Consider the following 13,176-nt stretch of genomic DNA (forward strand, 5'->3'; position numbering starts at 1 on the left):
TGGTGTTGTGGGTTATGGTACTATTGTCATGGTGGTGTTGTATATCATGGTGGTGGCGTAGCTGTGGTGTTATTGTAGGCAGCGGTGTTGGAGGTGGTGTAGGTTTTGGTGTTGTTGGTAATGGTGGTGACAGCGTAGGTGGTGGTATTGTAGGTGTTCTTCTAGATCACGATGTTGGCATCATAGATGTTGTAGGTGGTGGTCCTGGTGGTAGTGTTGTATGTATTGGTGTTGTAGGTGGTCATGTAGGTAATCGCAGGGTAGGTGGTATTGTAAGCAGTGGTGTTATAGTTGGTGTATGTTTTGGTGCTGTAGGTTATGGTGGTACTGTTGTTGGTGTTGGAGGCGGTGTAGGTTTTGGTGTTGTTGGTAATGGTGGTGGCAGCATAGGTGGTGGTGTTGTAGGTGTTCTTCTAGATCACAGTGTTGGCATAATAGGTGGTGGTCCTGGTGGTAGTGTTGTATATATTGGCGTTGTAGGTGGTGATGTAGGTAATCGCAGGGTAGGTGGTATTGTTAGCAGTGGTGTTATAGTTGGTGTATGTTTTGGTGCTGAAGGTTATGGTGGTACTGTTGTTGGTGTTGTAGGTTTTGGTGTTGTAGGTCATGGTGGTGGCATTTTAGGTGGTGGTGTTCTAGTCCACAGTCGTGGCATCATAGATAGTGGTGTTATAGGTAGTGGTACTGGTGGTGGTGTTGTACGTCTTGAAATTGTAGGAGGTGTACATTTTGGTGTTGTAGGTCACGGTGAAGGTGGTGACTGAGCGCAGCTCTTCATTTCTGACTTTAATGATAACAGACATTGCTATGTGTCTCATAATGGGGCGGCGCGTCCCCTCGGAGTGCGACATCATGTGATCACACCAAGCAGCCGGCAGATTCCAATTAATCAATGGCAATTTCATCGTCTCCTTCTCCTTAATTAGCCTCGTCCTCTGGAGAGACGAGAGATCGCGTTACGTATGGGGCTAAAAGCTTAAGTACGCATGAAACCGGAAGCCCCTCGCCGCAAGATCGAATCTCGCCATCTGCAAAATGTGTCTGAGCCCCGACGGAGGCAACGGTGCTTTATACGCCGCCATTACAGCATCCGTCACCCAACTTTCTCCACACGGACGCGACTACGATCTTCTTGTGGATTGTCGAGGTTTTGATATTTTTAGAAGTTCTTCTTGTTCCTCACAAATTCACTAAAATAAGTGTATTTCTGGGCAGTCTTGGGCCTGAGCACGAGCGCCCCGCCTGCATTTGCCCTCAGGGTCCCACGGTTGCGCCCCTCCTTGTTGCTCAGACCGTTATTCTTGTAGGTTGCGCTATCACCTGACGAGGGAATATTGCGGAGTTTCACTGGTCGGCGACACAAATTATAAAAGAAATGGATTTCTGACCAGGACGTTGCATTTGTCACTTTTCCATCAGCGCTCGGTGACAGGATGATTAGGGGCCGCCGCTCGCCGCTCCTCTCATCGATTGTTCCGCAATGTACATTCATAATCATCATACATCCGCCATATTGATCAGCGTATTGCGCCATTTTTCTTCCTGTTGATTTCGTCCTCTCAGGAGTTACATTGTAGCAGAACTCTGATACGTGACCTGTGACCCGTGCGATTGGTCGTATTCCGCCGGTCTATGCCCCTCCCCCAATCTGCTCATCGTTTAATTAAAAGAACATTAATTTCTATAGTTATTATAGTCCTGTCCCGCTAGAATTTGGCACTGTTGCTCCCCCATGTATCTGTAGATCACACACAATATCTATTTTAAAGGGATCACTGTGTCTCTGCGGATGTGTACAGGGGTAGACATGGGCTGTGGGCTGAAGGACACAACCTTGAGGGATCGACTGTAAGAGCGAAGCCTATTACATGACAGAAAACGGATGGATCCAAGCAGAATTGACCAGAATTGTCCAAATATGTGGAGTACTGATGCTAAGACTGGTGGTGACACAGATCTCCTTCGCTCTGCTCCATCTGCATCTACTGATGATTTCCTGCACATCCTGGTCACACTGTATCACCTCTATAAAGGATACATTGTATCCGGACGTACACAGGCAATCCTCTGAGCACTGTGCCCAGCAGCACAAAGAGCTCCTGTCCTGGGCTATATGCTGATAGCTACACTGGGTGCGGAAAGTATTCACACCCCTTTACATTTTTCACTCTTTGTTTCATTGCAGCCAGTTGAAAAAAGTTAATTTTTCCTCGTTAATGTACGCTCTGCACCCCATTTTGACTGGAAAAAAACACAATGTAGAAATTTTAGCAAATTTATTAAAAAAGAAAAACTGAAATATCACATGGCCATAAGTCTTCAGCCCCTTTGCTCAGTATTGGGTAGAAGCACCTTTTGACCTAGAACAGCCATGAGTCTTCTTGGGACTAATGCAACAAGTTCGGAGTGATTACCCTGCTTAGCCGTCGTTTCCCTGGTTAGGTGTAATTTCCCTGATGGGGCATTGTTTACCTGGTGGGGTTTCCATAGTGAAGTGTGGTTACCCTAGTGGAGTGTGGGTTCAAGTAGTGGGGCGTGGTTTACCTGGTGGAGCATGGTTTACCTGGTGGGGCATGGTTTACCTGGTGGGGCATGGTTTACCTGGTGGGGCATGGTTTACCTGGTGGGGCATGGTTTACCTGGTTGGGCATGGTTTCCCTGGTTGGGCGTGGTTTCCCTGGTTGGGCATGGTTTCCCTGGTTGGGCGTGGTTTACCTGGTGAAGCATGGTTTCCCTGGTTGGGTATGGTTTACCGGGTTGGGTGTGGTTTCTCTGGTGGGGCGTGGTTTCCCTGGTTGGGCGTGGTTTACCTGGTGGAGCATGGTTTACCTGGTGGGGCGTGGTTTACCTGGTTGGGCTTGGTTTACCTGGTTGGGCATGGTTTCCCTGGTTGGGCGTGGTTTACCTGGTGGAGCATGGTTTCCCTGGTTGGGCATGGTTTCCCTGGTTGGGCGTGGTTTACCTGGTGGAGCATGGTTTCCCTGGTTGGGCATGGTTTCCCTGGTTGGGCGTGGTTTACCTGGTGAAGACTGGTTTCCCTGGTTGGGCATGGTTTACCGGGTTGGGTGTGGTTTCTCTGGTGGGGCGTGGTTTCCCTGGTTGGGCGTGGTTTACCTGGCGGAGCATGGTTTATCTGGTGGGGCGTGGTTTACCTGGTTGGGCATGGTTTCCCTGGTTGGGCGTGGTTTACCTGGTGGAGCATGGTTTCCCTGGTTGGGCATGGTTTCCCTGGTTGGGCGTGGTTTACTTGGTGGAGCATGGTTTCCCTGGTTGGGCATGGTTTACCGGGTTGGGTGTGGTTTCTCTGGTGGGGCGTGGTTTACCTGGTGGGGCATGGTTTACCTGGTTGGGTGTGGTTTCTCTGGTGGGGCGTGGTTTACCTGGTTGGGTGTGGTTTACCTGGTTGGGCATGGTTTACCTGGTGGGGCATGGTTTACCTGGTTGGGCATGGTTTCCCTGGTTGGGAGTGGTTTACCTGTTGGATGTCATTTACCTGGTTAGGTTTTTTTTTCCTGGTTGAGCGTGGTGTCTCTGGTGGGGTGTGGTTTCCTTGGTGGGGTATCGTTTCCTTGATGGGGCATGGTTTTCCTGAGGGATCGTGGTTTCCTTGATAGGGTGGTGTTTTCCCTGGTGAGGACGTGGTTTCCCTGGTGGCGTGTGGGTTTCCCAGGTGATGGAGTGATTTCCCTGCTGGTGGGGTGGAGTTTCCTGGTGGGCTGGGGTTTCTTGATTTGGGTGTGGTTACTCTGGTGGGGGTGTGGTTTCTGGGGGGTCTTGGTGGGGTGTAAAACTTTTAGATGGATTAATCCTAAAGCGTTGATACAAATCTGCTCCGAAGTGAAGATGTTTGTTTCCTTTTTATTCTTCTGGGCCGGAGTCTTTTTTGTGGACTTTGCCCTGAAGTTTTTTTAATTATTGCAGAAATGTCCATGATATAAATATTTACAGATTATCCATAAATAGAAAGAATGTTGCAGTTACTGGAAACAGTCAGCAAGCCTGCCGCTCGGGCAATGCTGCTCTGTCCAGGCACTGAACAAGCAGGGGATGCTGGGGGATTTCTGCTGGTGATGTGGAGTTCATTCTGCATTTCTCCCAGGTCATTATTAACCCTTTCCCTCTGTCTTCTAGGCCTTGTCATCGCCAGCGCGCTCATCGACATATCACAACAGAAATCCTTGGACTGCAAAGACAAAAGTTCATGCGTCCGAAACAGGAAGCCGCATCCTCCGACCAGACAAGGGACGTGTGTCTGAGACGTCTGCAGAGCTGCAGGGCTGTGACAATGTATCGTTTTTGTTTTTTTCTTTTTTGAAAAAAAAATTCATTTTGTATTAAATATCTAACGGCTTCCAAGAAGAGACGAGATCCAGTCGCCAACGTGAATGTGGCGCTGATGTCTGCCAGCGACCGCGTTCTTCCAGGAGCTGTAGAAGGTGGGGAACGACTGCATGAGAAGTCTAATGGACCGGGGTGGGGGAGGGGCAAGGTTGGAGGACCGGATCGGAGCGTGTCTAGAACCGTGCCAGGAATGTGTGGAGGAAGAAGCTGGCCACTGCGAGAATGAAAGGGACAGTGTGGAATCAGACCTCCGTGTACATAACATGTGGAGTTGGGCTCCACGCTACGTGGATTAAGGGTTTGCAGCATGTCCGTAACCAGTGCGGGTTTTCTGTGGGAGGATTCGGGGGACAAATGGGCGCAAAGTAGAAGTCTTTGATATTTTTTTTTTAATATTATAAAGAGACACAATGAAGGCACCAAATGTATTTACTGTGTAGGGTCAATGTCAGGACAGGGATGACCATTCGGCCAGCGGCAATGTCAGGACGGGGGACAACCACTTGGCCAGCGGTGATGCCAGGACAGGGGACGACCACTTGGCCAGTGGCGATGCCAGGACAGGGGACGACCACTTGGCCAGTGGTGATGCCAGGACAGGGGACGACCACTTGGCCAGTGGTGATGCCAGGACAAGGGACGACCACTTGGCCAGTGGCAATGTCAGGACGGGGGACCACGACTTGGCCAGCGGTGATGCCAGGACGGGGGACGACCACTCGGCCAGCGGTGATGCCAGGACGGGGGAAGACCACTCGGCCAGCGGCGATGCCAGGACAGGGGACGACCACTTGGCCAGCGGTGATGTCAGGACAGGGGACCACCACTTGGCCAGCGGCGATGCCAGGATGGGGGACAACCGCTCGGCCAGTGGCAATGTCAGGACAGGGGACGACCACTCGGCCAGCGGCGATGCCAGGACAGGGGACGACCACTTGGCCAGCGGCGATGCCAGGACGGGGGACAACCGCTCGGCCAGTGGCAATGTCAGGACAGGGGACGACCACTCGGCCAGCGGCGATGCCAGGACAGGGGACGACCACTTGGCCAGCGGCGATGCCAGGACGGGGGACAACCGCTCGGCCAGTGGCAATGTCAGGACAGGGGACGACCACTCGGCCAGCGGCGATGCCAGGACGGGGGACGACCACTTGGCCAGCAGCGATGCCAAGACAGGGGACGACCACTTGGCCAGCGGTGATGCCAGGATGGGGGACGACCACTTGGCCAGCGGCACTTTATTTTTTCTATATTTTTACGTTTCTCAGTTTTCTTCCTGTCGGTGGAGGATGGGCTTGTGCAATGATCCGCAGCCATCAATAATAATAATAATCCTGGAGATTGTGCGAGACGTCAGCAGGACACTGCGTGCTAACGGCAGCTGACATCGCTGCGTCTCCCGGGCAGCTGCCGAGCCTGACGCAGCTCTGTGTGTACAGAGGGTCAGGAGATAGTGACGGCACGTGGAGCCGGTGTGATGCCGCTGTGTGCACATGCCCTGGTTGTGCGGTGCTGCATTGTGTGCCCCATAGGGGGCGCTCTTCTTCTCTGTGTCGGTGATGCATGCCGCGCTGCTGCAGACTCCTATATTTCTGTGTTTTCTTCTTTTGTAATTCAGCTTTGTGGTGCTGAACATGTACAATACCCAATATATATAGACACCATGTACAGTTTATAACAGCGCAGAACTCAGCCTGGAAGGCGCCGAGTTCTAATAAATGCCTCTCTGAATATCCACTGCTTGTCTGTGTCCAGTGGACCGACCCTCAATGTAAACACAGATCAGCTGATGTAACAGCAGAAAGTGACTGCAGCTCTGGAGGTGACTGAAGAATAAGACACGATGTAACAGCAGAAGAGTGACTGCAGCTCTGGAGGATGAGACAGTGTAATGACAGAATAGTGACTGCAGCTCTGTAAGTGACTGGAGGATAAGACAATGAATTAAGGCTTGCAAGAGATGTCAAAAGCAATAAGAAAGGATTTGGGAGGTATGTCAAAAGCAAAAGAAAAGTTACAGATGCTATAGGATTTTTACAGGATGAAAAGGGTGAAGTGGTCAGAAATTATGTTGAGAAGCCAAACTTTTAAATTCCTATTTTGCATCTGTGTTCTCTAAGAAAACAATTGTAACATCAACTGATCTGCACAGTGCCATCAAATGAATAAAGGAATCCACACTATCCATAAACAGAGAGATGATGAGGGAACACTGAGCTAATTTACATCTCCTGGTTCAGATGAATTATATCCTAGGTTACTGAAATCGCAGAGGAAATTGCAGAACCACTAGCCAGAATCTTTGAAAAATCCTCGAAAACAGGAAAAGTAAAAAAGGAAAGAAGATGGAGCCAGGAAATTGCAGGCCAGTGAGGCTTACTTCTATATCTGGAAAGATCTCTGAAGAAATTATTAAACATCATGTATGTAAGTAGTTGGATAAGAATACAGTAATTAACCAGAGCCAGCATGGGTTTGTAGCAAACAAGTCATGCTAGACTAATCTAATTTCCTTTCATGATGGAATCACTGACTGGGTGGATCAGGGAAATGCAGTAGATATATTATATCTCGCCTTCAGCAAAGCATTTGATAAACTATCTCATACTATCCTTATTGAGAAAATGACCAAGTATGGGATTGACAAGGCTACGGATAGGTGGATTCATAACTGGCTCAGTGATCGTACTCAGAGAGTTGCACATCCAATTAGAAGTGTTTCAAGTCGGGTCTCCAAGGCTCTGTCCTGGCCCCAGTGTTACAAGTGGGGTACCACAAGGCTCTGTCCTGGCCCCGGTATTGAAAGTGGGGTACCTCAAGGCTCTGTCCTGGCCCCAGTGTTACAAGTGGGGTACCACAAGGCTCTGTCCTGGCCCCAGTGTTACAAGTGGGGACCACAAGACTCTGTCCTGGCCCCGGTATTGAAAGTGGGGTACCTCAAGGCTCTGTCCTGGCCCCAGTGTTACAAGTGGGGTACCACAAGGCTCTGTCCTGGCCCCAGTGTTACAAGTGGGGTACCACAAGGCTCTGTCCTGGCCCCAGTGTTACAAGTGGGGTACCTCAAGGCTCTGTCCTGGCCCCAGTGTTACAAGTGGGGTACCTCAAGGCTCTGTCCTGGCCCCAGTGTTACAAGTGGGGTACCACAAGGCTCTGTCCTGGCCCCAGTGTTACAAGTGGGGACCACAAGGCTCTGTCCTGGCCCCGGTATTGAAAGTGGGGTACCTCAAGGCTCTGTCCTGGCCCCAGTGTTACAAGTGGGGTACCACAAGGCTCTGTCCTGGCCCCAGTGTTACAAGTGGGGACCACAAGGCTCTGTCCTGGCCCCAGTTTTGTTCAACATTTTATAAATTATTTAGATTTAAGCAGAGTTTTTGAAAATTTTCATGAATTAATTTGCAGACATTCAGGAAGCTCCAGAACATCTGCTCATGCGATAGTCAGCACATTTGTGGCTACCAGTGTTTCGGCTTTGATGTGTAACACTCGTATGCGGTTGCCGGTGATGCGGCTCTGGTGTGTGACACTCGTGTCCGGCTGCCAGTGATGCGGTTCTGGTGTGTGACACTCGTGTGCTGCTGCCGGTGATGCGGTTCTGGTGTGTGACATTCGCATGTGACTGCCGGTGATGCGGTTCTGGTGTGTGATATTCGCATGCGGCTGCCGGTGATGCGGCTCTGGTGTGTGACACTTGTGTTCGCCTGCCGGTGATGCGGTTCTGGTGTGTGACACTTGTGTTCAGCTGCCGGTGATGCGGTTCTGGTGTGTGACACTTGTGTTCGGCTGCTGGTGATGCGGTTCTGGTGTGTGACACTTGTGTTCAGCTGCCGGTGATGCGGTTCTGGTGTGTGACACTTGTGTTCGGCTGCTGGTGATGCGGTTCTGGTGTGTGACACTTGTGTTCGGCTGCTGGTGATGCGGTTCTGGTGTGTGACACTTGTGTTCGGCTGCCGGTGATGCGGTTCTGGTGTGTGACACTTGTGTTCAGCTGCCGGTGATGCGGTTCTGGTGTGTGACACTTGTGTTCGGCTGCCGGTGATGCGGCTCTGGTGTGTGACACTTGTGTTCGGCTGCTGGTGATGCGGTTCTGGTGTGTGACACTTGTGTTCGGCTGCCGGTGATGCGGTTCTGGTGTGTGACACTTGTGTTCGGCTGCCGGTGATGCGGCTCTGGTGTGTGACACTTGTGTTCGGCTGCTGGTGATGCGGTTCTGGTGTGTGACACTTGTGTTCGGCTGCCGGTGATGCGGTTCTGGTGTGTGACACTTGTGTTCGGCTGCCGGTGATGCGGCTCTGGTGTGTGACACTTGTGTTCGGCTGCTGGTGATGCGGTTCTGGTGTGTGACACTTGTGTTCGGCTGCCGGTGATGCGGTTCTGGTGTGTGACACTTGTGTTCGGCTGCCGGTGATGCGGCTCTGGTGTGTGACACTTGTGTTCGGCTGCTGGTGATGCGGTTCTGGTGTGTGACACTTGTGTTCGGCTGCCGGTGATGCGGTTCTGGTGTGTGACACTTGTGTTCGGCTGCCGGTGATGCGGTTCTGGTGTGTGACACTTGTGTTCGGCTGATGGTGATGCGGCTCTGGTGTGTGACACGAAAGTGTAGGCTCCTTAAAAAATTGTGAGGAAAGAATGGTTGTAGATGATGAGGAAAAAGCTTAAACATCTTCTCCACGGTGGAAAATGAAATGCTAGGTGAAATCCCAAGAAACAATGAAAACCCTATATTAAGGGTCACCAATCTAACCCAAGAAGAGGTGCGAAACCGGCTAAATAAGATTAAAATAGATAAATCTCCGGGTCCGGATGGCATACACCCACGAGTACTAAGAGAACTAAGTAATGTAATAGATAAACCATTATTTCTTATTTTTAGGGACTCTATAGCGACGGGGTCTGTTCCGCAGGACTGGCGCATAGCAAATGTGGTGCCAATATTCAAAAAGGGCTCTAAAAGTGAACCTGGAAATTATAGGCCAGTAAGTCTAACCTCTATTGTTGGTAAAATATTTGAAGGGTTTCTGAGGGATGTTATTCTGGATTATCTTAATGAGAATAACTGTTTAACTCCATATCAGCATGGGTTTATGAGAAATCGCTCCTGTCAAACCAATCTAATCAGTTTTTATGAAGAGGTAAGCTATAGGCTGGACCACGGTGAGTCATTGGACGTGGTATATCTCGATTTTTCCAAAGCGTTTGATACCGTGCCGCACAAGAGGTTGGTACACATAATGAGAATACTTGGTCTGGGGGAAAATGTGTGTAAATGGGTTAGTAACTGGCTTAGTGATAGAAAGCAGAGGGTGGTTATAAATGGTATAGTCTCTAACTGGGTCGCTGTGACCAGTGGGGTACCGCAGGGGTCAGTATTGGGACCTGTTCTCTTCAACATATTCATTAATGATCTGGTAGAAGGTTTACACAGTAAAATATCGATATTTGCAGATGATACAAAACTATGTAAAGCAGTTAATACAAGAGAAGATAGTATTCTGCTACAGATGGATCTGGATAAGTTGGAAACTTGGGCTGAAAGGTGGCAGATGAGGTTTAACAATGATAAATGTAAGGTTATACACATGGGAAGAAGGAATCAATATCACCATTACACACTGAACGGGAAACCACTGGGTAAATCTGACAGGGAGAAGGACTTGGGGATCCTAGTTAATGATAAACTTACCTGGAGCAGCCAGTGCCAGGCAGCAGCTGCCAAGGCAAACAGGATCATGGGGTGCATTAAAAGAGGTCTGGATACACATGATGAGAGCATTATACTGCCTCTTGTAGCGTGGCTAAAGGATGTCTAATCGATGGGAGATATGTGTCTTATAGATGGCTTGCTACTGTGATGTAACCATAGCTACCTATATGTGTTTCAGGACCTGTGGTGATGTCACAACCACATGTCTGGTCATGTGATGGGTTCTGGGTGTGGTTAGACATATAAAACAAAGCCTAATGCTTAACACAGGTAGATATGTGTGGAGGTGAAACCCTCCTGAGTGTGTTACGGCTTCAGGACTGAGCCGGATGAACTGGACACTTGTTTTTTCTTTGCCTGAACCAAAGGCTATTTGCTTTCTGTTGTTTTGTCATATGGTTTATGGAGTAATAAACCCAGTGAACTTTAAAGGAACCTGCCTCCTGAGTGTCAGCCGTCGCAGCTGAGTGAGTGGAACCCCTACAATTGGTGGTAGACATGCGAGCAGCGTTCCCAGCGGAGAAGTGAGTTTATTTTTGAATGTCCTGGGTCAAGGCTGTTGCAAGCCAGCAAGCATTGCCGGAGAAAATGGAGGACTTGCTGAAACACTTGGTCCAGCAGGAGCAAAGGCAGCAAGAGACCAACAGGCTGTTGATGCAGCAGATACAACAGAGCCAGCAGGAGCAACGGCAGCAGTTACAACAGAGCCAGCAGCAGATGCAGCTTCTGGCAACCGCCATCCAGGGCAAGGCGAGCGCCCCAACCCCAGGTTTGGCTGATGACACCCACGTCCGAAAGACGGTAAGACGCACATTGCAGAAAATGACTCCCGGGGATGATGTTGAGGCCTTCCTGACGGTGTTTGAGAGGGTCGCTGAGAGGGAAAAACTTCCGCCAGAGCAGTGGGCAGAGGTACTTGCGCCATACCTGACGGGAGAACCCCAGAAGGCGTACTATGATTTGACCTTGCAGGATGCCAAAGAGTATCACAAATTGAAAGCCGAGATTCTCGCACGTTTGGGGGTGACACTGACTGTCAGGGCACAGCGAGTTCACTCCTGGGGCTATCACCGGGACAAACCACCTCGTTCCCAAATGTTTGATCTGTTGCACCTGGTCCAGAAATGGCTGCAGCCAGAGTCATCTACGCCTGCTCAAATGGTAGAACGGGTGATGATGGATCGGTTTGTCCATTCCCTCCCGAGGCCTATACAGTCTTGGGTTGCCCAGGGTGATCCCCAGAATGCCGACGAGCTGATCGGACTGGTTGAGAGATACCAAGGGTTGGAAGGCTCCTTCAGGAGGCAGCCCATGCCATACTGGGGGTCCCAGAAGGAAGCTGAGCCCCAAAAACGGGTGGCGCGTCCAAGGTCACCAAGGGCGGGGGAGGTGGTGCCCAAGGTCCCTACGGGTGATATTGTTTGTTGGAGGTGCCACAAGCCAGGACATATAGCTGCCCGATGTTCCCAGACCACTGAGCAGATGGACTGTAGCATGGGACGCCGTTGTTCATACTATGCGTATCCAGCCTGCAGTGTGAACTCTCCGCCCAACGAGGGACCTCAAGCGTGTCCCGTAAAGGTGAACGGTCGAGCAGTAACGGCACTGTTAGACTCGGGGAGCCTAGTGACCCTGGTGAGGGCCACTTTTCCTCTCCACCTGCTCCCGGGAAAGAAGGTCGGAGTGCGGTGCATACATGGTGATGCAAAGGACTACCCTGTGGCCAGTGTGAACATTGAAACGACATGTGGCACGGAGTCCCACATAGTCGGCGTCGTTCAGGACTTGTTGCACCCTATAATTATTGGCCGGGATTTCTGTTTGTTTTGGGATTTGTGGGGGAAAGGTTCTGAGCTCCCTAGCAAGAGTAGGGAACCAGTGAACCCTGGAAGGGTGGTGCCACACCCAGAGTCAGACAGGTTTCCTTTTTGTGTCCTGGCTGGAGATGAGGAGGAAGTGTCCCCTGCATCTGACATTCTGGAGTTAGTGGTATCCGGTGAAAATTTTGGGACTGCCCAACATAGGGACCCCACTCTGAGGGAAGCCTTTAATAATGTCACAGTTATTGACGGGGTGGTACAGGAGCCGGGGGCAGACACAAGATTTCCCCATTTTCTAATGAGCAGGGAGTTGTTGTACCGGGTCACGAAAATAAGGGAGGAGTTGGTAGAGCAGTTGGTAGTGCCGGGTCCGTATAGACGGAAGGTGTTGGACATGGCCCATTCACACATCTTGGGTGGACACCTAGGGGTGGAAAAAACGCAGGAACGGGTTGTGCAGAGGTTCTATTGGCCTGGGTGCCACCGGGAAATAGTGAACTATTGCAGGTCCTGCCCTACATGTCAGCTAACTGCTCCCACTCCTCATTTCCGAAACCCCCTTGTGTCACTGCCCATTATTGAGGTGCCATTCGAGAGAATTGCCATGGACTTGGTCGGTCCCTTAGTTAAATCAGCCCGGGGCCATCAGTATATTTTAGTCATCCTGGACTATGCCACACGCTATCCTGAGGCAATTCCTTTGAGAAATTCTTCTTCAAAGAGTATAGCTCGCGAGTTGGTCCATGTCTTTTCCCGGACAGGTCTGCCGAAGGAGATCCTGACTGACCAGGGGACACCTTTCATGAGCAAGGTGATGAGGGAACTATGCAAAGCCCTGAAAATCTCCCAGTTGAGGACCTCGGTCTACCATCCCCAGTCAGATGGCCTTGTTGAGAGATTTAACAAGACACTGAAGAGCATGCTGAGAAAAGCTATAGAAAAAGACGGTAGAGACTGGGATTGTCTCTTACCCTATTTGATGTTTTCCATTCGTGACGTTCCACAGGCCTCCACAGGTTTCTCACTGTTTGAGCTTCTGTATGGCCGACATCCACGAGGACTCCTGGATATAGCCAAGGAAACCTGGGAAGCCGAAGTCACGCCCCACAGAAGCGTCATTGAGCATGTGGCCCTGATGCAGCAGAGGATTGCAAAGGTGATGCCTATCGTGAAAGAACACCTTCTCCAAGCACAAGAAGCTCAGGCCAGGGTCTACAACCGGTCTGCAAGAGTGAGGCAATTCAATCCGGGAGACCGAGTTCTTGTGTTAGTTCCGACAGTGGAAAGCAAGTTCTTGGCCAAATGGCAAGGGCC

At 50.5% G+C, this 13,176-nt stretch overlaps 1 protein-coding gene across 4 annotated transcripts in view; it reads left to right on the forward strand.

Annotated features, from left to right (window-relative positions):
* The window catches only part of ATRNL1 (attractin like 1), a 635,347-nt gene extending 629,269 nt beyond the window's left edge, over nt 1–6,078 (forward strand). For 2 of the 4 annotated variants that reach the window (XR_011318566.1, XR_011318567.1), the window contains exon 30: nt 4,132–4,260. Coding sequence is in view for 2 of the 4 variants with exons in the window: in XM_069754363.1 (XP_069610464.1) it covers nt 4,132–4,338 (207 nt within the window). In the remaining 2 variants the exon portion in view is untranslated. Of the gene's footprint in view, nt 1–4,131 lie in introns of all 4 variants that reach the window. The other 2 variants (XM_069754362.1, XM_069754363.1) reach the window with 1 other exon arrangement.
* The last annotated feature ends 7,098 nt before the right edge of the window (nt 6,079–13,176 follow it).

The sequence above is a fragment of the Ranitomeya imitator genome, chromosome 2, assembly GCF_032444005.1.
Source record: "Ranitomeya imitator isolate aRanImi1 chromosome 2, aRanImi1.pri, whole genome shotgun sequence".
Classification (NCBI taxonomy): Eukaryota; Metazoa; Chordata; class Amphibia; order Anura; family Dendrobatidae; genus Ranitomeya; species Ranitomeya imitator.